Source organism: Oryctolagus cuniculus, unplaced genomic scaffold (genome assembly GCF_964237555.1).
Source record: "Oryctolagus cuniculus unplaced genomic scaffold, mOryCun1.1 SCAFFOLD_92, whole genome shotgun sequence".
Taxonomy (NCBI): Eukaryota; Metazoa; Chordata; class Mammalia; order Lagomorpha; family Leporidae; genus Oryctolagus; species Oryctolagus cuniculus.
The window spans coordinates 49857-72580 of NW_027208381.1; the positions used below are offsets into that span (position 1 = coordinate 49857).

Below are 22724 nucleotides of genomic sequence, written 5' to 3' on the forward strand. Positions count from 1 at the left end.
CACTGATCGAAAGCCAGGATCCAGGTGCTTTCTCCTGGTCTCCCATGTGGGTGCAGGTGCCCAAGGACCTGGGCCATCCTCCACTGCACTCCCGGGCTACAGCAGAGAGCTGGCCTGGAAGAGTGGCAGCCGGGACAGAATCCGGTGCCCCAACCAGGACTAGAACCCAGGGTGCCAATGCTGCAGGTGGAGGATTAGCCTAGTGAGCCACGGTGCTGGCCAGAGAAAGAACTTCTAAGATCAATCCCATTCATAATAGCCACAAAAACAATCCAATACCTTGGCATAAACTTAACCAAGGACGTTAAAGATCTCTCTGATGAGAATTACAAAATGTTAAAGAAAGAAATAGAAGAGGATACCAAAAAATGGAATCAATATCATCAAAATGTCCATTCTCCCAAAAGCAATTTATAGATTCAATGTGATACCAATCAAAATACCAAAGACATTCTTCTCAAATATGGAAAAAATGATGCTGGAAATTCATATGGAGACACAGGAGACCTAAAATAACTAAAGCAATCTTGTACAACAAAAACAAAGCCGGAGGCATCACAATACTAGATTTCAGGACATACTACAGGGCAGTTATAATCGAAACAGCATGGTACTGGTATAGAAACAGATGGGTAGACCCATGGAACAGAATAGAAACACCAGAAATCAATCCAAACATCTACAGCCAACATATATTTGATCAAGGAACTAAAACCAACCATTGCCTCAGCGAAACATTCAAAACCAGGAACTGGGGAGCTCCCACAGACACCAAGACAATGAAGACTCAGGACACTTTGTAACTTCCCCTCCTGAGTTCTGTGCCCTCAGCTTGTTTGCTCAGAAGGTCTATCGAGGACAGGGTTCCCTATTCGGCTCTGCTGGAAGCCCTGTGGAAATGTTTTCCAACCCCAGGCCACCCACACCAGCTGGGTGACTCGACAGCTTCCTTTTTCACACTGTCAGCGCCTGTTTTAAGCAGAAGGTGTCGCACGGGTGTGCACTGGGCACACACTACAGGGAGTCTGAACACCACCTGCACAACACAGGTGAGAGGCAGCCTCCGAGGTGCAGCAGGAGGGTCACCTCCTTGGGCAAGCTGCTTCCTCTGCACTCGCATCAGCCATGCAAGCTATGTCTAGGCATGGGTCAAACGTGTGAGCCAACCGTCTTCATCTACGACAGATTTCCCTTTCTTGGGTCTTCAGCATCTATGTGGAATGCCACAAAGGCTGACAGATGCAACATTTAACCAACAAAATCTGAGTGCTGCTTCACAATGTCAAGAAACCCAACGCATGGGGCCGGAGCTGTGGTGTAGTGGGAAAGCTGCCGCTGGCAGTGCCGGCAACCCATATGGGAGCCGGTTCTAGTCCCAGCTGCTCCACTTCTGATCCAGCTCTCTGCTATGGCCTGGGAAAGCAGTGGAAGGTGGCCCAGGTCCTTCCCTGCACGTGCGTGGGAGACCCAGAAGAGGCTCCTGGCTTTGTAAAGGCACAGCTCCGGCCACTGTGTCCAACTGGGGAGTGAACCAGCAGGTGGAAGACCTGTGTGTGTGTGTAATGCTGACCTTCAAGGAAATAAATAAATCTTAAAAAAAGAACCCCAGAGCTGTAGTATGGGAGCCAAACAGGCATACAGTGCCTATGCATTTCCAGGTCCCCAAAGAAGCCCTCTCCATTCAATCACAGGAACTCCACTCCACACTGGGAAGGGTAGAGCACGGCACACACACTGGCTTTCTCCCTTATCAGCTATCGACAGAATGTAGGATGAGATTAAAGTTACCCAACTGTTGTTTCCACAGAGTTAGCAAACATTTTTAAGCTGGAATGAGTGCTATCCTTCAAAACAGTCACATTGTTAGAATAAGGGTCTCTGGAATCCATTCAGTGTTTCTTCACGGCCAGTCCCATCTGCTTGGGTCTCCGCGGTTCTTGGCTTCCTCCTCCTTCCTTGCGGAGCAAAGAGGGCTCCACTTCCACAGCCCAGCTCCCGAGACCAGAGCTGTGTGTAGAGGCTGGCCCTCCTGTCCTGTGATGAGGAGGAAGCCTTCAGAGCTGGAGGCAAGAACCCCATCACACAGAAAAACTCCCAGGACAATGAGCTGCAGCTGAGTCCCTCTCTCAAGGAACTGGTTCACGTGACTGTTTGTGGCAGGCTCACAGCCAGCATGGCAGGCCTGGTGGTCAGGAGACCACTCTGGAGTCTGATAAGCCTGAGTTCTGTCTACGTCTGCAAGCTCGAGACTCCCTGAGCCAGTCAATTAACCTCTCTGGATCTCAACTTCTTCTGAACAATGGAGACAAGAGTAGTGCCAAAGGACCAAATTAGAACCATCTGAAGACCTTAATTAGATTCAGGCACCACTTCATCACATAAAGTGGAAGCTCTCTGATGGGCTGAGCAGAAGAGGTTGGTTTTATGGGCTGGGAAAGGCTGAAGACAGCAAACAGAAAAGAACAAAAAGACCGATCATTTCCAAGTTACTTTCCTTGTAGAAAAGGCAAGAGCGCTACGCCAGCAAGAAAACAATGGTTAGTTAACACCAGATTATTTCAGGCTACCTCTCTGGTCTAAGGATTCAAGCAGAGGGAACTTCACTACTGTACCAAAGAAACCTGGTCCATTTGGATGCTCCCTAACTCTCATTTCTTGGCAGGCCAAGCAACTTCCTTTCAGCCTGAGAACATGGAACTTTAGCAGGGATGACTACATGTTGATTTTTGGCCTTGTCTGTTGTGGCCTAGTGCTGGTGACTGGTCAAAAACAACGGCCTCCAGTGACTTTGACACAGCGGCGGCCACAGAGGGCTGCAGCGAGGGTGACGTGAGCCACTCCCCATCTAGGAGCACTTCGCCCAGCCTCTGAACACTGAGGGTTTGGGTCAACGATGGTGGCTTGGAATTTCCCCCTCAGGAGTATAAAACACAGCACAGAAACTGGGAGCAGGAGGTCAGGGGGTCTGCAACGAGAAAGCCATGAGTTAGCGTCCTTTAGTCACTACTTACTCAGAGCTCTGATGTTGGACCACCATTTGCTCCTGTTGATCCTAACTTCCGAATCCGTTCAGTGAGGATATTAATATAGACTCACACACTTATGGGGAAGAGGTGGTGCTTTGATAAATATCAGCTTTTTCTTCAATCTCCCACTTAACAATAAAAAACTCAATAGTCAAAACACTCTAATATAACCCAAGCATACATACTTTTGCCAGTTCTGCTACCTGTAAAATTGGACCAAATTGTATCTAAAAAACTCAAATTAATAAAAAACTTACTCAAAGTTCTACTTATCTTCACATTTATAATCCAACCTATTCAGGGCCAGCACTGTGGCACAGTGGGTAAAGCTACTACCTGCAGTGCCAGCATCCCTTGTGGGTACCTGTTCAAGTCCCAGATGCTCCACTTCTGTTCCAGTGCTCTGCTGTGGCCTGGGAAAGCAGTAGAAGATGGCCCAAGTCCTTGAGCCTCTGCACCCATGTGGGAGACCTATAAGAAGCTCCTGGCTCCTGGCTCCAGATCAGCACAGCTCCAGGCATTGCAGTCAACTGGGGAGTGAACCAGCAGATGGAAGACCTCCCTCTCTTTGCCTCTCCTTCTCTACATAACTCTGACTTTCAAATAAATAAGTAAATCTTTAAAAAATAATAATCCAAACTACTTCCTACCACCTCCAAGTGAGGGTTGTCTTAAATGTTTATTTTTTTTAGAAGAAATTAGAAAGTTTAGTGCTTTCTAAAACTTCCCTGCCTCTAGATCCATGATCATTGTTTCAGTGTGGGGCAGGGGGTGGTTGTTAAAAGGAGGGAGAGAGAACTCTGTCAAAAAAAAAAAAAGAGGGAGAGAAAAACACACACCCTCAAACAGAACCTAATATCTCCTCAAAGAGGAGTTCTATAAACAACATATACCATACTTATACTATGGTTTGCATGAATACAATTCCGAAGTTCAAACATCATGGAACCAAAATTGAGCAATTAACCACAAAGCAAGCTAAGTTATTATCATAGGGTTTAACCAAAAAATTTCCAAAGATCTCTAACCACCTGTGACCCACACACACCATAATTTGAAGTTGAAAACCTGAGTATCGGTTGATTACAGCACCCTCATTTTGTAAATGAAGCCACAAAGGCCCACACAGCTTAACTGACCGTTCTAAAGGGCCAGAGCTGCCACGGGGAACATTGGGGCTTTGAACTAAGGCTCCCAATGTCTAGTCCCAGGTTCTGTACCCAAGACCGGCGTGGTCTTCCTGTACTGTATTAATACATTTTCAGTTGCCAACACTCCATCTTAAAATGAACGTTCTAATGGAGTAACTTCCCTGAAGATCCTCAGTCCACATTCACACTCCTCAATAACTCACAAAGTATCAGAACCTTCTGTCTTGGATAACTCTAACAAGGGCCACTGAGCACCATGATAGGCTCAGAGAAAAGAACCATTGCCATTTACCAGTGCCAAGTGGTTAGGACAGGTGCAGGAGCCCACGATCCAGTATCGGCACTGTGGAATGAAGGCTTGGACTAGGTCATCTGTAGCTCCACCTTCCAGCTCTCACACTCTTTGTTGTATGTTCCTTCCCCACCAGCACCACCCCCCCCACCAAGATCTCCAATCTGTACTTCTTTTCCTGGCATCCAACTTACTGGTAAAAGGCCAAGTTGGTCAGAATCAATGTAGGACTTAGTAAACTCGAAATACTAACTGTCAATTTGGTTTTCTTTCATGCAACAACCTACACTAGGCAGTTTGTACAAATCTTCAGTAAAAGGAATTGTAAATTGGGGCCGGTGTTGTGGCAAAGCAGTTAAAGCACAGCCAGCTGCTCCACTTCTGAGCCAGCTCCCTGCTAATGTGCCTGGGAAAGCCATCCGGAGGATGGTCCAAGTGCTTGGGCCCCTGCACCAGCATACAAGACCCGGTAGCAGCTCTGGGCTTGGGCCCAGATCAGGCCACTGTGGCCATATGGGAGTGAACCAGTGGATGGAATATCTCTCTCTCCCCCTCTCTGTAGCTCTGCCTTTCGAATAAAATAAAATAAATCTTCATTAAAAACATTACAAATGAAAAAAAAAAAACAACAAGAAATTGCACTTTCTTGAGACTTTTTTATTGCCCCCTTCTGCAATAATCGACATGTTGGGATGTAAGCAAAACTTCACGGGTCCCCACCAGTTATCACCCAGGCCCTATATAAAGGTGGTGACTACCAGGGCAGAAATGTGAGTAGCGTCAAGCTTTAGAATTTGTTGGGTTAAACTGAAGAGCGCCTGAGAAAACTGCCCATCCAAGAGCCCCAATACAGGCTGACAAGGTATGGGACCAAGTTTCCCAGTCTAAGACAGGCACGCTGGAGACAGAACCATCTGTGAAGCCAACGTCACACTGGGGGTGCATGGTCTGCCAAAGCAGTTCAATCTGTTTCTGATGTGAATCCAACCCCTGTTCCAAGGCCAGGATCGCTGTTTTGATCTGACTGGTGGCTTGGTTTTGGGTAAACAGGGGAGTGGCCGTTAGCTGAGTGACGTTGTTCACCAGTCAGCTGTTTGAACACTTTGGACGAGGGAAACGATGGCGACAGCCGCACCAGCTACCGCAGCGACAATGGGTATAACAGAGCGATGATCAGTCGAAGGGTCCTCTTAGTCCGCTCTACCAGCTGCCTGACTGCATCCTTGAAGGGCTGGTCCCAGGGTCCAGTCCAGTTACTGTGTGCCCGGACAGAAAGCCAAATCACTGGGCCCATCCTGGAACCCAGCCTGGTCACCGGCAGCCTGAGTTTAACGTCAGGGGCTGCACAGATCAGCACCACCAGCAGCAGGCCCATTGGACTAGGGGTCAGGGACAGGCGTTGTGCTTGGTCCACCAGACCCTTGAGGTCCTCCATGTCACCCGATGTTGGGAGGAGGCAGGCCTCTTCCTTGTCTCTTCATGGGCGGCTTGTTTAGGGAAAGGTGCTGAGGTTGGCTGTTAGAGGGTCAGCCTTTGGAGACTGGGGTCCAGGGTTTGACATTTCGGGCCGGTATACACACAGGCTGAGGAGCGATCCCTGGAAAGACTCAAGTGAAACCTCTTCCCATTGTTATAAGGGCATAGGGTAAATAGCTAATGTCAACCCAGATTCCAACCCCCTGGAACCACTCCCAAGGCACACTTAGCTGCTCCCTAAGGGCCATCTTGCACACCCTGCCTGCCCTGTGGTGCCTCCTCACACCAGCTTCCCAGGGTCGCGTTACCACGTTGGGATTCTGAGTGTGTTTGTAGCCAGATGCCTGAGGGGGCTCCACACTCACTGACAACTGCTTCCACTTTTCCCAGCCAAGTGGAAGATCGTAATAGGAGCTTTAAAACAATTAATTCATTTATTTGAAAGGCAGAGTTACAGAGAAAGAGAGAGAGAGAGAGAGAGAGAGAGAGAGAGAGGTCCACCACCTGCGGGTTCACTACCCAAATGGCCTCAATGGCTAAGGCTGGGCCAGGCTGAAACCAGGAGCCTGGATCTTCTGGGTCTCCCTAGTGGGTGCAGGGGCCCATGGACTTGGATCATTTTCTACTGCTTCCCCAGGACATAGCAGAGAGCTGGATAGGAAGTGGGGCAGCTGGGACTCGAACCAGCGCACCACAATGACGGCCCCCAAAAGGGGGTCTTATGGGTCCCACTCAAGGGCGGCTCCTACAAGGGGCAAGGCAGCCCGAGTAGAAAGTGGCGGAGGCACCAGCAGGGATACAGAAGGGGAGCTGTGGAGAGGGGCTCAGTAGGGGGATGTTCCAGAAGCCCACGGCTATGTCCGTGACGCAGGCGCGGAGTCTGCAGGGAGGCTTGGACATAACCGAAGTCACTATCTAGGGTGGACAAAGACGCCGAGGGGCCCGGCTGCACTGCTCAGCGTGTCCACGCGGCCCGTTTGCACAGATGGGGCCGGGCCAGAGGGGAGAGAATGCTCTTTATCAGCTGCCCACATGCTGTGAGGCCGATGGCCAGTGGCTTGTTGGTGACCTGTCACGTATACCCAGCCAGTGCCCCTTCACTGCCTGGCCCAGCTGAACAGAAGTTGACAGTGCATTTTTAAGTCACTGTTTTCAGTGGTCTGGGAGGGGAGCTGGCTGCCCCAGGCCACGCCCTTCACCCTCACTCCCCAGGCCATGCCCCTCAGCCCCAGCTGCTCCTAGGCCACACCCCTTCAGCCCTGGCTGCCCCAGGCCAGGTCCTCAGCCCAGGCTCCCCCAGGCCACAACCCATTGGCCCTGGCTCCCTCAGGCCACGCCCTCTCAGCCTTGGCCTCTTCAACCCTATGCTGCACCAGGACTTGGACACTTCTCCCGGCTGCCTTGCTCTGACCTGTTCTATCCTCAGGCAACCACTTCAGCCTGTGGGGAGCCACAGCAGAGAGAGAGGCCCCTCGCCCATGAAGGGGAAGGGAGGATAAACACGAACACCCCCAAACAGGGAAAGGATCCATCTCATCGCAAAGACGCATAGACTGTGTTCATTGCCCAGCAGAGAGCAGGCTGCGGGCAGAAACCACAGGGGTGGCCCAGCGCTGGGACGGGGGACGCTGGGTACGGGCACATGGGCATAACCTTTATTCCACTTTTCATCTCTTCAGTTCACATGCTTTAAAATGTGCAATCAATGCATACACAGCCGAGTGATTGCTCCACACATGCTTTACTGATAAGCAGGGCTGTACATCGGGCTGTCCGGGCCCGCGGGAGGACCTGGGCCCGCTAGCTCTTCACAGGATCCACGAGCTGACTGGACATTCCTTGTCCGGGTTCTCCAGCTCCACCACGGAGTAGCTGCAAGTGTCCTTGTGGAAGATCGTCTTGCACTTTGTGGTATCAAAACCTCCGGGGATGGCAGCACTGTCATCGAGAAAAACCAAGCCCTGTTAGACAGGAAAAGACTCCCCCATGCTACCCCCACCCCAGCCCAGCCAGGGCCACACTGCAGCAGATCCTCTCCCCCCACCTTGCAACTGCCATCATCAACGGGATGGCACCCTTTGCTGTCAGCCCCACAGCGTGGCCCCCGGGGAACCTGCACCTGCCCATTCTGCAGAGTCATACAAACCATCCCTGCCATCCATCACACAGCCTGTCTGGCCTGCCCAGGATGGCCAGGAGTTCTGATAGCCCCAGAGGCAGGCCTGGGCTGCTCTGGAGCCAGGCAGGTGGCTCCAGCCTGGCTGTCCCTGGTGTCCCTGTTCAGGAAGTGGTCAGGTTGTCCCAAGCTTGGCAGGAAGGAAGTTAGAAGAGGAGCCATCTCAACCCACAGGAGCAAAGAGAGCCACTCCAGGCTGGGGTCATGGGGCCCAGGAAGGAGTTGAAGACTGGGGACCATCTCCCTCAGAATATTCACCCCCACATTCAGTGGGGCAAATAATTTGGGGGCCCATTGGTCCCTTGAAGCTCATGCGTAAACCCTAAATTTAAACTGTCTCTGCCCAAAAGGTGCATACACACAGCCGCTCCCCACCACCCTCTGTGACAAAAGATGACCCTCACTTTCCTTTCAACTGGCCACCAACAAAGCCAGGGCCTTTCTTCTATCTCAACTGCCTGACTCCTCCCAAGACACCTGAGGATGGCGCTCCCTCTGGGCCAGTGGTGTCAGGGCACTCACACACCAATCTCCTGCTGGCTCATGCTGCACGCGAGTGGAAGCAAACGCTCGAGACTTGACTTCAGCGCTGGGGTTCAGCACTGAATCTGTTTGAAGACTAAGGAATGACTAGCAAGAGTTTTGATGAGGTGCGAGAGTGTTAATGCTAGACTATTGAGTGGAAAACCCAGACTACACAATTGCAACCTAGAGTTTGGTATCTGTCATGTAAAAAAAAAAAAAAGTGTAGAAAGGAGTTGGGGGGCTGGCGCTGTGACATAGCAGGTAAAGCCACCACCTGCAGGGCCGGCATCCCATATGGGTGCCGGTTTGAGTCCTGGATGCTCTACTTCTTCTTCTTCTTCTTTTTTTTTTTTCTTGACAGGCAGAGTGGACAGTGAGAGAGAGAGACAGAAGGGTCTTCCTTTTCTGTTGGTTCGCCCTGCAATGGCCGCTGCAGCCGGTATGCTGCAGCTGGCGCACCATGCTGATCTGAAGCCAGGAGGCCTGGATGCTCTACTTCTGATCCAGCTCTCTGCTGTGGCCTTGGAAAGTAGTAGAAGATGCCAAGTCCTTGGGCCCCTGCACCCACGTGAGAGACCTGGAGGAAGCTCCTGGCTCCTGGCTTCGGATCAGCACAGCTCTGGCTGTTGTGGACATCTGGGGAGTGAACCAGTGGATGGTTGACCCCTCTCTCTCTCTCTTTCTCCTCTCCCTCCTCTCTCTCCATCTCTATAACTCTGACTTTCAGATAAATAAATATTTAAAACAAAACAAAAAAAGGAGTTAGAAGGAAATCAGGATAAGATACTAATCGTTGTTACCTTCAAGCAGTGAGATTATAAATATATTTTATTCCTGTACTTTCCAATAGTGCTATAATTACTATGTGTTATACTGAAAACTTGGGAAATTATTACTGAAACTTTTGATGTTAAAAATGGTTGTTTGGGCACCAGTGTTGTGGCGTAGAGGGTTAAACCGCTACCTGTGATGCCAGTATCCCATGTGGGCACCAGTTCAAAGTCCATTTCCAATCCAGCTTTCTTCTAATGCACTTGGGAAAGCAGTGGAAGATGACCTGAGTGCTGAAAGAAGCTCCTGGCTCCTGGTTTTGGTCTGGCCCAGCCTGGATGCTGTGGCCATTTGGGGAGTGAACCATTAGATGGAAGATCTCTCTTGCTCTCTCTCTCCCTCTCTCTCTGTAACTGCCTTTCAAATACATAAATAACTTTTTTAAAAGAATGCTTACTGATAAAATTGAATCCAACAATATTTTAAGTTAAAAAATATGGTTGCTTACAGGATGGAATGTGAATGTTGTGACCACTGTGGAAAACAGATGGGCAGTTTCTCAAAGAGTTAAAAAAAATACACACTATGAGACCCAGCCACTCCACCCCAGGTACACGCTCCCAAAGAACTGACAGCAGGGACTCAACCATACTGTAGAGCAGGACCCACTACAGCCCAGAGGTGCAGGCAACCCACAGCACAGGAACGGAAGTAAAATAGGCTATTCCGATAACACAGAATATTTTTCAGGCTTCAAAAGGAAGGGGTTACTGAAAGAGGCTGCAACACGGATGAACCCTGCAAACGTGCTGCTGAGCGAAATATGCAGAGTGCAAAAGATAAATGTGCAATTCAGTTCCAAGAAAGATCTACACTAGGCACATCCACAGAGACAGTAGATTAGTTGTTCTCAGGGACTGGGGGAGGAGGAGGGGGAGGTAGGACTGCATACACGGGGAGTTTTGGTTTGGAGTCCCTGGAAAGTTCTAGAAATGGCGGTGATGGGTGCCTCTGGCTGTGCATGAACTTCACGGCCCTGAACTGTATGCTTTGAAGTGGTGAAACTGGCAAATGTTTGGTCATATAGATTTTACCACAATAAAAAAAAAACATTAAAAAGAAAAGTGGTTGTTGTTCAAGAGATATTCTTAGTTTTTTTTTTTTTTTTTTTTTTTTTTTTTTTTTTTTTTTTTAAAGTCTGTTGGTTTTCATCTACTTGAAAGGCAGAGCAACACAGAGAGAGAGATGTTCCATCTGCCGATTCACTGCCCCAGATGCCCCCACAGCCAGATCTGGGCCAGGCCAAAGCCAGGGGCCTGGAACTCCATTTGGGTCTCTCGCATGGGAGTCAGGACCCCAAGCACTTGCTCTGTTATCTGCTCTCTCCCAAGTGTACTGGAACTAGAGCAGCCAGGACTGGAAACAACACTCCAGTATGAAATGTGGTTGTCCCAAGTGGCAGTTTAACCTGCTGCATCTCAATGCTGGCCCCTAGGTGAGATTTTTTTTTTTACAAGTTTTTAGTAGGAAATGAAATTGTGTAATTCTGTTGTCTGCGTGCAGGTACAAGTTGCAGTGGCAAAGGGCATATTACTGGATGCATATTTTCATTTAAATCAGACCCAATTCTGTAGCTGAAACAGCTAAAGAGAGAATGAGAAGGGAAAACTGGAACATTAGGGGTGTCTCAGCGCTGGGGGCTGGATGACCTTGGGCCTTTGCCTCCACAGCTCACTCCCTCGCTGCGGTCAGAGAGCAGGGGCTGGGAGGTGGGGAGGCCAGATCTTCCACCCCCTGATGGGGGCAGCCTCTGCCTGGGCCTCCAGCCCCAGGCTCCACTGCTACTGCCACTTGGAAATCTACCTGTGTCTCAAGTAAGGTGCAAGGATCCAGGAAATTCTCCCAAAGAAAGGTTAATCAAAATCTGTATTTTGCTCTGGTCAGGAGAGGGAGAGAGAGGAGTTCATGAGAAAAATGAACTTGGTAAGCAATGGAGCAATTCCAGGGAAGGGGTTGATTCTGAGCAGTAGAGAGAAGTGAGCATACTTCCTGTGGACAGGCAACATAGCAGCAGAGAGGGAGAGGGTACCCTCACCCCAACCACGTGCTAGTTGCCATTCCAGGCTCAGGGCGCTCAGAACTGACACAGAGAAGGTCTGACGTGTTTGCTGAGCAAATGGATTTTTATCTTTTGAGAGGCAGAGATATGGGGGAAGGGAGCGATTCCACCTGCTGGTTCACTTCCCAAATGCATGCAACAAGCCAGAGCTGAGTAAGCTCACTGAGACTCCTGCATCGAGGCTCCTCCCACCTCACTGCCTGGGGCAGCCCTGGCTGCTTTCTACTCGGGGTCCATGGGAACCTTAGAAGAGGGTCCCATGGATGGGACGTGATGATACAGCACTGATGGGATGGGGATGCCACCACGGAGGTGCCCTCGGTGGGAGTAAGGCACAGTTCACCAGCCCTTAACCCAGCCAGGCACACCAGGGTCCCACTGACACTCGACACAAGGGAGAATTCAAGGTTCTGGGGCCACAACATCAAGATTCAAATGGAACACACAGTGCCCCAGCCAGTAGATGCCTGGGAGCCTGCTCTGGGCGGGCAGCCAGCTGGAGGCCCGGTTCCATATGCCTTTTGTTCCAGTAGGTACTTAGCATTGGCACCTGCTTCACAAATGTGAGTGGCACTTGCCAGCCACGCGAACTTCAATGAGATTCAAGTGTTCTGGTTTGGGTCAGAAGATCACTCCCCTACTCCCTGGAGTTGTCATCAGATTCTTGGAAGCCCTGGTTAAAATGCAGGTTCCTGGGCTGGTGCTGCAGCACAGTAGCCTAAACCTCTGCCTGTGGTGCCAGCATCCCATGTGGGCACCAGTTCAAGTCCCTGCTGCTCCACTTCTGATCCAGCTCCCTGCTAATATGCCTGGGAAAGCAAAAGAAGGTGGTCCAAGTGCTTAGACCCCTGCACCCATGTGGGAGACCTGGAAGAAGCTCCTGGCTCCTGGTTTCAGATCTGCCCAATCCTGGCCATTGTGGCCATCTGGGGAGTGAACCAGTGGATGGAAAACCTTTCTTTCTGTCTCTCCTTCTCTCTGTCTGTAGCTCCACCTCTCAAATAAATAAATAAAAATATTTTTTAAAAAATTCAGGTTCCGTGGTCTCTCCTCTATGGATTCTGATCAGAGGCTCTGGGGTAGGGCCCAGGAATCTGCATTTCACCTGGCCTCCCAGAGGACTCTGTGACCAGCAAGTGTGGGAAAGCTGCTTTACACACGTGCTCCCGTCAAGGCCACTCACGTGCTTGTGAAACACCACAGGCCAGAGCTGATGTGGATGGCAGATGGATTGGGGCAGGGGGCTAGGAGTAGGGTGGCTGGTGTGGACAGACCTGTGGGTATTTTGTGTTGTCTCCTCCCCAGTCTAGACTTTGGTGTCCACAGCACCCCAGCAGAACACATTTGCATGACCTTTGAGCTGACGTGGGTGGGTAGAACTCCCAGCAGCACAACATAGGGTTGACAGCACAAGGTACACACGCTGCGCCCTCATTCCTTACACCTCACATCCAGCACCGCCTGCTCCTCCTAGTGGCCAAGGCCAAGGCTGCACTGATGGCTGGGCCAGCTTCTCCAATAACATCGACCACTGCATAGGCTTTCCTGTCTCCAAGAACCCCTCTGGATACAGAGATTTAAGGCTAATGATACTGTGGCCAGCGCTGTGCTGCAGCAGGGAAAAGTGACACCTGCATATGGGCATCTGGTTCAAGTTCCGGCTGCTCCTCTTCCCATCCAGCTCTCTGCTAATGGCCTAGGAAAGCAGCAGAAGATGACCTGAGTGCTTGGGAGACCCAGATGAAGTTCCAGACACCTGGTTTTGGCCTGGCCCAGCCCTTGGTATTGTAATCATTTGGGGAGTGAACCAAGGGATGATTCTCTCTCTTTCTCTCTCTCTTCCCTCCCCTCTGTAACTCTGCCTCTCAAATAAATAAATATAATAATATAAATTATATTATATATTTTATATTTTAATAAATATTTTTTAAAATACTTATTTATTTGAGAGGCAGAGTTACAGGGAGAGACAGAGAGATCTTCCATCCATTGGTTCACTCCCCAAATGGCCGCAAGGGCTGGAGCTGGGCCAATCCAAAGCTAGGAACCAGGAGCTTCATTCAGGTCTCTCATGTGCGTGCAGGGGTCCAAGCACGTGGGTCATCCTCCACTACTTTCCCTGGCCATTAGCAGGAAGCTGGAACAGAAGTGTAATAGCTGGGACTTGAACTGGCGCCCATATGGAATGCCAGCATGGCAGGTGGAGACTTAACCTCCTACACCACAGAGTCAGCCCCAATAAATAAATCTTTTAAACAAAGAATAAGGAAACTGGGGTGGGCATTTGGGGGCTTAGAGGCTAAGCTGCTGGCTGAGTGGCCGCATCGCACATTTGAGTAGTGGGTTGAAGGCAGCTCTGCTCTCAATTCCAGCTTCCCGAGAATGGACACCCTGGGAGACAGCAGCGGTGGCTCAAGTGGTTGAGGCTTGCCACCAACATGGATTGGTTCCCACTCCCAGCATCTGTTGGCCTAATCCCAGACGTAGCAGACATCTGGGAAGTGAACCAGCAGGCAGCAGCTCGCCCTACCTGTCTCTCAAATAAATAAAACAGATACTTTTTAAAGAGAAGGCGTTGACCAAGTTCCAAAAGCAACATAAAGGAAATAAAACTGAAGCAGCCAAGTGTACACCAGCAGACGAATGGCTAAGCAAAATGTGCAGAATGAAGTGTTAGTCCACCTTCAAATAGGAAGGAAATTCTGATACCGGCCACAACATGGGTGAATTCGGAGGACACCACACTCTGTGAAGAAGCCAGTCTCAGGAGGACAAACAAACACGTGCATGATTCCACTTACATTTGGAGCCTGGAACAGTCAAATTCATAGAGACAGATGGTGTTTGCCAAGCCCCAAGGGCAGTGTTTTTTTTTTTAATTTAAGATTTATTTTATTTATTTGAAAGACAGAGTTACAGAGAGGTAGATACAGAGAGAGAGAGAGAGAGAGAGAGATCTTCCATCCACTGGTTCACTCCCCAGATGGCCGGCCACAACCACTGGAGTTGCGCCAATCTGAAGCCAGGAGCCAGGATCCTCCTCCAGGTCTCCCACATGGGTGCAGGGCCCCTAGGACTTGGGCCATCTTCTACTGCTCTCCCAGGCCATAGCAGAGAGCTGGATTGCAAGAGGAGCAGCCCAAATTAGAACTTGTGCCTATATGGGATGCCAGCGCTTCAGGTCAGGGTGTTAACCCGCTGCAGCACAGCACCAGCCCCTGCGAGGGCAGTGTTGACTGGGTGCAGAATCCCAGTTCTTCAGGATGAAGGGCATGGCAGGGGGGTGGCAGCCACATGAATTTATTTAACGCCACTGAAGTGTATACTTACAAATGGCTGAAACGGTACGTTTAATGTGCTACGTATTCCACCACAAGCCAAAGAAGGAAGAGAGGAGTGGGCATTCAGCCTAGTGGTTAAGATACCCCTGGGATTGCCTGCATTCCATGTTGGAGTCCCTGGGTTGGGGTCCCAGTTCAAGATTCCAGCTTCTTGCTAATACACACTCCGGGAAACAGCAAGTGAGAGCTCAAGTCCTTGGGTCCCTGCCACCCACATGGGAGTCTGGCAGATCTGGATTCAGTTCCTGGCTCCCTGACCCAGTCTTGGCAGGAAGGCATTTAGGGAGTGAACTGACACGTGGGAGATCTCGATCTCTCTTTCTGTCTCTCTCTCTGTCTCTCTCTGTGTGTGTGTGTGTGTGCAATTAATTACATAAAGAATAAAAGAAATAGGACTAAAAATGACTTCCATCCCTCAACCCCCACCACCACATCAAGAGTGAATGTGAACTGTGGCCATTGGGTGACAAGGATGAGTCCATGTGAGGTCAGTAACCAATGCACCGCTGGTGGAAGACACTGCTAACAGGGAGACAGTGCATGTATGGGGGCAGAGGTGTATGAGAAATCGCTCTAGCTCTGCTCAATTTTGCTGGGAATCCAAGAGGCTCTTTAAAAATGCCTATAAAAAAGCCTATTTAAAACAAACAAGGATGCCCCCAAAATACAGGGTTTTCAAAGAAGGAGCAGTGCTGTTCCTCTCTCCGCCACTACCCGTGTGACTCACGTGTTGCAGCAATGAATTCCAGTCTCATCACAACTACATGTGCAACAGTTCTCAGTCTTCCACTCCACGTTCAGCTTGTGTGTGACTCCATCAAGGTCCCTGCATTCTAAGACAACACAAGCGACATCATCGGGAGCATTGGCGGGAGCAGGGCACATGAGGACAGGAAGGCCAGCCCCCTGCCATGTGACCATGGTGTCCGGGAAAGGTGCTGCCGTGCAGAACCTGCCGTTGGTGACATTTTGTCACAAAGCTTGAATCCCTGCAGGTTTTATTTCCGGACAGACATTTGGAGATATAAAGCCCTCCTCTTTAATCAGACAGCTAGGACAAGCATGGGGCTCTGTGGGACCAAGTTCTCTCCTGCTGGCTTCTCTCTGCAGAAATACCTCAGCACAGCACCTCCCTGTGTTTTTCATCGGCGGTCCCTAACCCTGGGTGAACATGTGACACATACGGGGCACTTCAAAGCCACCTACAGGGACCTGTGAGAGGCCGGCATCCCACATGGGTGCCACTTTGAGTCCCAGCTGCTCTACTTCCTACCCAGTGCCCTCCTAATGTGCTTGGGGAAGCAGTGGAAGATGGCTCAGTTAGTTGGGCCCCTGGCACTCAACATGGGGAAACTCAGTGGATGGAACGTCTCTCTCTCCCCACTCTCATACTTTCTCTCTGTCCCTTCCTCTCTTTCTGTAACTCTGCCTTTAAAATACATAAGATAATTTTTTTTTAATTGAACACTTGGAGGTGGGCATTTGGGCTATCTCAGGAGTGGACCAGTCAGGGTTTGGAAGCTCATTGTTTCCGTCTCTTTCTCTCCCTGTTCCATTTCCTATCAAATAAACAAAATAGATAATGGAAAATTTGAAATAAAAAAATTTACATCTGGGACCCACCCCAGAGCAAGGAAATCAGAGTCTCTGGGTGTGAAGCCCAGGCCACCACATGTTTAAGAAACTCCCCGGGGCTGGCGCTGTGGTGCAGCGGGTTAATGTCCTGGCCTGAAGCGCCGGTATCCCATATGGGCACCAGTCTGAGTCCCAGCTGCTCCCCTTCCAATCCAGCTCTCTGCTGTGGCCAGGGAAAGCAGTGGAAGATGACCCAAGTCCCTGGGCCCCTGCACCCACGTGGGAGACCTGGAAGAAGCTCCTGGCTCCTGACTTTGGATCAGCCCAACTCCAGCCAGTTTAGCCATTGGGGAAGTGAACCAGCAGATGGAAGATTCTCTCTCTCTCTCTCTCTCTCTCTCTCTCTCTCTCTCTGCCTTTCCTCTCTGTGTAACTCTTTCAAATAAAATAAATAAATCTTAAAAAAAAAAAGAAACTCCCCAAGAATTCAAATGTTTAACCAAGGGTACAATCCTCTGCTTTGCATCCATGTGGTCCCAGTGTCCCGGAAGGACCAGTTGCAACATCACCTGGGGTGGCATGAGACATGCAGACTCCCACATCTGCCTGCAGAGCCACTGACCCAGGGCTGTGCCCCACTTCATAGTCAAATAAGGAGCTTTTATTCTATTTTATTTTTGAGCAACATATGGTGCTCCCATCTGCTGATTCACTCCCTAAATGCCCACAGCAACCTTGGTGTGGCCCAGGGCCAAAGCTGGGAGCCCAGAACTCCATCCAGGTCTCCCACATGAGCTGCAAGGACCCAATGAATTGAGCCGTCATCTGCTGCCTCCCAGGACGCACAACAGCAGGAAGCTAGAATTGGTAGCAGAGCTGGGACTTGAACCCAGGCACTTTAGTATGGGATACGGGGTCCCAAGCCACAGTGTAACTATTAAGCCAAATGCTCACCCCATCAAGGAGCTTTTAATGTGCAGCTCATACCCCAGTGATTCTCATTTGCCTACCTGGTTTTAGATTGGATGGGACTTGAGCGCTGGTAAGTTTCAAAAGAAGAACAAAGTCAACTCTCACCCAGCTAGGGTTAAGTTGGAATCCTTTTGACACCATCTCTATATTTGCCCTGACCCTCTTTCTTATGCAGATTCAAAGGTGTTCAGCACCAGTGCACAGGTCACATCTCCCAGGCTGCAGTGACATAATCAACGCTGGAGAATGGGGACTCACCATCAGGGGGATCCTCCGGGTTCTTGTCATAGAGTTCGACATAGCACTGCATGTTGCACAACACCAAGAGGCTGGCGAAGACCACAAGGCTGCCCAGCAGAGTGTTCTGTAACATGAAGAGGAGTGAGGACGGAGCATGAATGAACCCAGAGGGTTGGGTCCTGGCAGGTGTGCAAAGATGGAGCTGCCACCCTCATGGAGCAAGACCTGTGCAAGTCCAGAGCATGAGCCAAAGAAAGACTGAGTTGTGAGTTCAAGGTCCTGGAGCTATGATGCCCATGTGCTACTTATCACAGAGCGGTCGGGGAAGCCTTTCTGGGTAGGGTCGTTTTTAGCAAGAATCTGCAAGAGTGAAGGGGTGGAGGAGTTTCAGGAAGAGATAAAGGGGAAGAGACTCTGGCTGGGGCTTTCTTGGGCTAGCTGGGTCAGCTGGGGGTCCCAGAGGAAAGACAGGTGCAAGCAAAGCTGTGAGCATGAGGATCAGATGATTTTTTTCATTTTCTAGATGACAAAGGCATCGCTGCCGACCATATGAACAGACCAAGGGATCTAGGCTGAAATCAAGGACAAGGAGAAGGATCAGGTTACGCTTGTCATCGTTCCTAGATAAACTGCACAAACTAACTTTAAAATGATAATCCCCAGGAATCTTCTAAAAACAAAGATGGGGTGAGAGTACTTAAGAATATTTATTTGAAAGGCAGAGTGACAGAGAGAGAGAGAGAGAGAGAGAGGGAGAGACCTTCTATCTGCTGGTTCACTCCTCACACGGCCCCAACAGCAGGGGCTGGGCCAGGCTGAAGCCAGGAGCCAGGAACTCCACCTGGGTCTCCCATATAGGTTGCAGGAGCCCAAGTACCTGAGACACCTTCCACTGCCTTCCCAGGAGCGTTAGCAGGAAGCTGGGTCAGAAGCAGAGCAGCCTGGACCCGAGCCAGCACTGGACACGGGACACTGGCCTGGTAATCCACAGTTGAATCCTCTTGTGCCACAACTCCCACCTTGTACTTTCTCTTTTGGCACTAAAGTTATGTGTTTTAAAGGCTTTATATGTAATGTTCACACATAAAAAAACTTGAAGTGCTTTTCTGTAATTGAAAAATGCAAAGAATTAAAAAATAAGGTTTTCAATATTTGAAAAAAGTACAGATTGACAAAAATGTGTGTAGTCTGTCATGAGAACTACACCAACAAATACAAACAGGATACATGACAGAATTATCCTGCAATAACTTAGGTTACAAAGTACATTAACTAAAATGCACAAACTTCTGTGCATTCTAAACTACAGGTTTTTTTTTTTTTTTTTTTGTTTCTGCAGAATCCTTAAAACCTGTGACACTTAAAAGTTGTTAGCCTGTGGCTGGCTCTGTGGCATAGCAGGTAAAGCCACCGCCTGCAGTGCTGGCATCCCATATGGAGGCCAATTTGAGTGCCAGCTGCCCCACTTCCAATCCAGCTCTCTGCTACGGCCTGAGAAAGCAGTAGAAGATGGCCCAAGTCCTTGAGCCCAACTTGGGCCCCTGCACCCACGTGGGAGACCTGGAAGAAGCTCCTGGCTTCAGATTGGCCTAGCTCCAGCTGTTGCAGCCATCTGGGAAGTGAACAAGCAGATGGAAGACCTCTCTCTCTCTCTCTCTCTCTCTCTCTCTCCCCATCTGCCTCTCTGTAACTCTGCCTTTCAAATAAATAAATAAATCTTAAAAAATAATAAAAATAAAAAATAAAATAAATTAAAAAGAATAGAAGTGCAAATATACATAACCAAATAGAGAACCCAGAAAGTACTCATAAATCTGTATGAAAGTTTGTTACAAAATAAGCATGGTCTTTGAGGAGAGTAATGATTCATTAAATGGTTTTAGAACAAGTGAGGCACTGTGTGGGGAAGAAATAAGTTTCTTACTTTAGTTCCCACAATGTAAGAAGCTTGAAAAGGATTCAAGGCTCAAATGTTTACAAGATAATAAAATAACCACAGAAAACATTGGCAAATATTTATCTTATGCAGTATGAAAAAAATAGATTTGAGTATGTAAAAAATTGCAAAAATATAAATAAAATTAAAAAGATATCAGATTTGGAAAATAGTATCATTACAGGAAGACTGTCATCTCATAGAAAAAGAAAAACATTTTAGTATAAAAATGGCATTTTGGGGCCAGCACTGTGGCGTAGTGGGCTAAGCTTCGCCTGCAGTGCCAGCATCGCATATGGGCACCAGTCTGAGTCCCAGCTGCTCCTCTTATGATCCAGCTCTCTGCTGTGGCCTGGGAAAGAGTGGAGGATGGCCCAAATCTTTGGGCCCCTGCACCCATGTGAGAGACCTGGAAGAAGTTCCTGGCTCCTGGCTTCAGATCTGCCCAGTTCCAGCAGTTGCAGCCATTTGTGGTGAACTGGTGGATGGAATACCTCTCTCTCTGTCTCTCTCTCTCTCACTGTAACTCCACATCTCAAATAAATACATACATCTTTTTTTTTTTTAAAAGGCATTTCACACCCATGCATAGACACAATGAAACATGATGAGCAAGCACGAAAAAAGTTCAACTTACTGAAAACAAAACAAATGTAAAATGTGTATAAAATAGAACCATAATGGTATGGCGAGAATAACCATTTAATTTATAACACCCGGAGGGAAACAGACACATGGGTGAGATGTGAGAGGCACAAGGGCCAGTCGGCTGGAACAATGGTTAGGGCATGCAATTTGAGAGCGTGCATCAAACTCCTTAACACCGTTTACAATGCCAATCTTCACTTCTTCACTTCCCAGACTTGATCTTCAGAAAAGACTCCTCCCCATAGCAGTGGGAAATGGAAAAACACTACTCGCCCAAGAACAGAGCTGGTTAAGAACCAGGGATGATTCAGAAAAGCACCTGGCAAGTGGGCGGGGCTGGTGGTGGCAGGACCTGGGGCACTCAGGGAGATGAAGACTTTGCAGGATGTGACTCCTGGGGGTGCTGGAGATGCACGAGACTGAATGACAGTGACCCATAGGAGATCACCTTACTAAGAGGGTGCATTACCCAGGTGACAGTGTCTCAGAAACAGCCCGCTCCCCGGCCCCACCCAAAAGTTAGTTTGTCTTGCATGCATGCTATGCTTTGAATGCCGTCACCCAAACTCCTGTAACAATTCAACCCAGATGGGAAGGCACTAACAGGTAGGACCCCCCCCCCCAGAGGTGATTAGGTCATGTGGGTGGAGCATTCATGAGTTCACAGACTAAGGGATCTGGGGGCTGGCACTGTGGTGCAGTAAGTTAAGGTGTTATTTGGGACATCCTCTATCAGAGTGCTGGTTTGAATCCCAGCTGCTCCACTTTTGATCCACCTCCCTGCTAATGTGCCTGGGTTCCTGCCACCCACATAGGTAGACCTAGATGAAGCTCCAGGCTCCTGGCTTTCCCTGGCCCAGCCTTGCCTGCTGCAGATATTTGGAGAGTGAGCCAATGGATGGAAGAGCTCTTTCTGTCTCTCCACTTCTCTCTGTCACTCTGCCTTTCAAATTAATAAGATAGGAGCTGGTGTTGTGGGGCAGGGGGTTAAGCCTCCACCTGCAATATTGGCATCACATAGGGTCATGGTTTGAGTCCTGGCTGCTCCACTTCCAATCCATCTCCCTGCTAATGTGCTTGGGAAAGCAGCAGAGGGTGGCCCTTCAAGTAGTTGGGCACCTGCCACTCAATGGGAGAGCCGGATGAAGTTCCAGACTTCTGGCTTCAGCCTGGCCCAGTCCCTTTGGGGAGTGAAACAGCAGATGAAAGATTCTCTCTCTCTCTCCCTCTCCCTCTCTCTGTAGACCTTGACCTTTAAAATAAGTAAATAAATGTTAAAAAACAAAAACCCTGTTCTCACTGCAGACCAATTACATCTGAGTGTCTGGGAGCTCCTGTCAGTATTTTTCAAGGTTTCCCAGGCGATCCTGCTGCAGAGAGCAACCCCTGGCTTTGCACTCAGCTCCCTATAGGCTTGTAGTCTCTTCCAGTCCCCAGGCTCAGTTTATCTATAAAATGGTGCAATGATTGGTCCGGCATTGCATTCCATCTCACCAGCCACTCAAATAGGCCCCAAGAATCAGAGACACCAGAGACCTCACTGAACCCCAGAGTTTCTAGAGCAACTCAGATCTTAGGGAACTCGTTAGGATTTCCCAGAGTCCCCAGACCCTTTTTCTACTCTACACGTTGAACTGCAAGTCACATGCGGAAGATTCCTAACTAGATCCACTCACCATTAAATGCACCCCGTGAGCTCCAGTACAAGTAGAAGTGAAATAAGGAAGACACTTCCCCCCTCCTTTCTGGTCTCTATGTACCCACTCAGTTACCTACCATTGTGGTGAGCAGGGTTCCTTACAGACAGGTGCATCCAGGACAAGTCAGGCCACACTTTTATATAGGAAGGGACAATTATACACACACACACACACACACACACACACACCTGCCGCCCCGCCACCAGCACCACGCAACATCATTCAAGAAAGTAACACGCCAAGAACACCTCAAGTGTTTGCAGAGGGCTGCGTTCAGCTGAGTTACGATGATTCATAAAGCAAGCCTCCACCCCAAATAAGTGTTTACCTTTGTCCCCACCCCAACTGCATTTCCCCTTGACCTGAAAGGGTGGGGGAGAAGAGCACTGCCCTTCACAGAGCCGTCACTCTGTGCTGGGCATGTGACACCTTCTTACTTGATTTTATGCACAAAGAAATGGAAGTCCAGAAATGCCAGCCCCGAGAGCCAGGTCATGAAGCTGGGTTTTGTGAAGGAGTAAGAACAGCCCAAGGAATCAACGCCATCCCCCACCCTGGCCCACCAGGCCTGCAGCTATGGTCCAGTTGGCACTGCCTTTAGAGTGTGGCAGGAGAGAGCAGCAGTGTTCCAGGGCCGGGAGCACAGCTTCCCCTTGACAAGCCATGTGGCTCTGTCCACTTGGCCTTGACCTTTCTAAAGTTCAAGTTTCTAAAGTTTTTTTTTTTTTTTTAATTTTTGTACAGGCAGAGTGGACAGTAAGAGAGAGAGACAAAGG

At 49.3% G+C, this 22724-nt stretch overlaps 1 protein-coding gene across 2 annotated transcripts; it reads right to left on the reverse strand.

The window, feature by feature from the left end:
- Window positions 1-7667: 7667 nt before the first annotated feature.
- Window positions 7668-22244, reverse strand: LOC127486625 (beta-microseminoprotein-like). Of its 2 annotated transcripts, none has more exons than XM_070067860.1 (4): window positions 22025-22244; window positions 17683-17788; window positions 15605-15710; window positions 7668-7883 (listed from the first exon to the last, which is right to left on the reverse strand). In XM_070067860.1, exons 1-4 carry the CDS (start codon window positions 22025-22027, stop codon window positions 7754-7756), a joined length of 345 nt encoding a protein of 114 aa, XP_069923961.1. In that variant the 5' UTR covers window positions 22028-22244; the 3' UTR covers window positions 7668-7753. The 2 variants fall into 2 exon arrangements, with proteins under 2 accessions (XP_069923961.1, XP_069923960.1); XM_070067859.1 differs by having other exon boundaries at window positions 17683-18024; window positions 22025-22234.
- Window positions 22245-22724: the final 480 nt, after the last annotated feature.

Bases quoted from the DNA above. Each gene is read 5' to 3' on its own strand.
- LOC127486625 (XM_070067859.1), bottom strand. From the start codon at position 17,797: ATGTTACAGAACACTCTGCTGGGCAGCCTTGTGGTCTTCGCCAGCCTC. The intron at 15,711-17,682 runs GTGAGTCCCCAT...GTGTTGTCTTAG, and splicing joins CCCGGAGGATCCCCCTGATG to AATGCAGGGACCTTGATGGA. The intron at 7,884-15,604 runs GTGAGTCACACG...TCTCGATGACAG, and splicing joins GGAATTCATTGCTGCAACAC to TGCTGCCATCCCCGGAGGTT.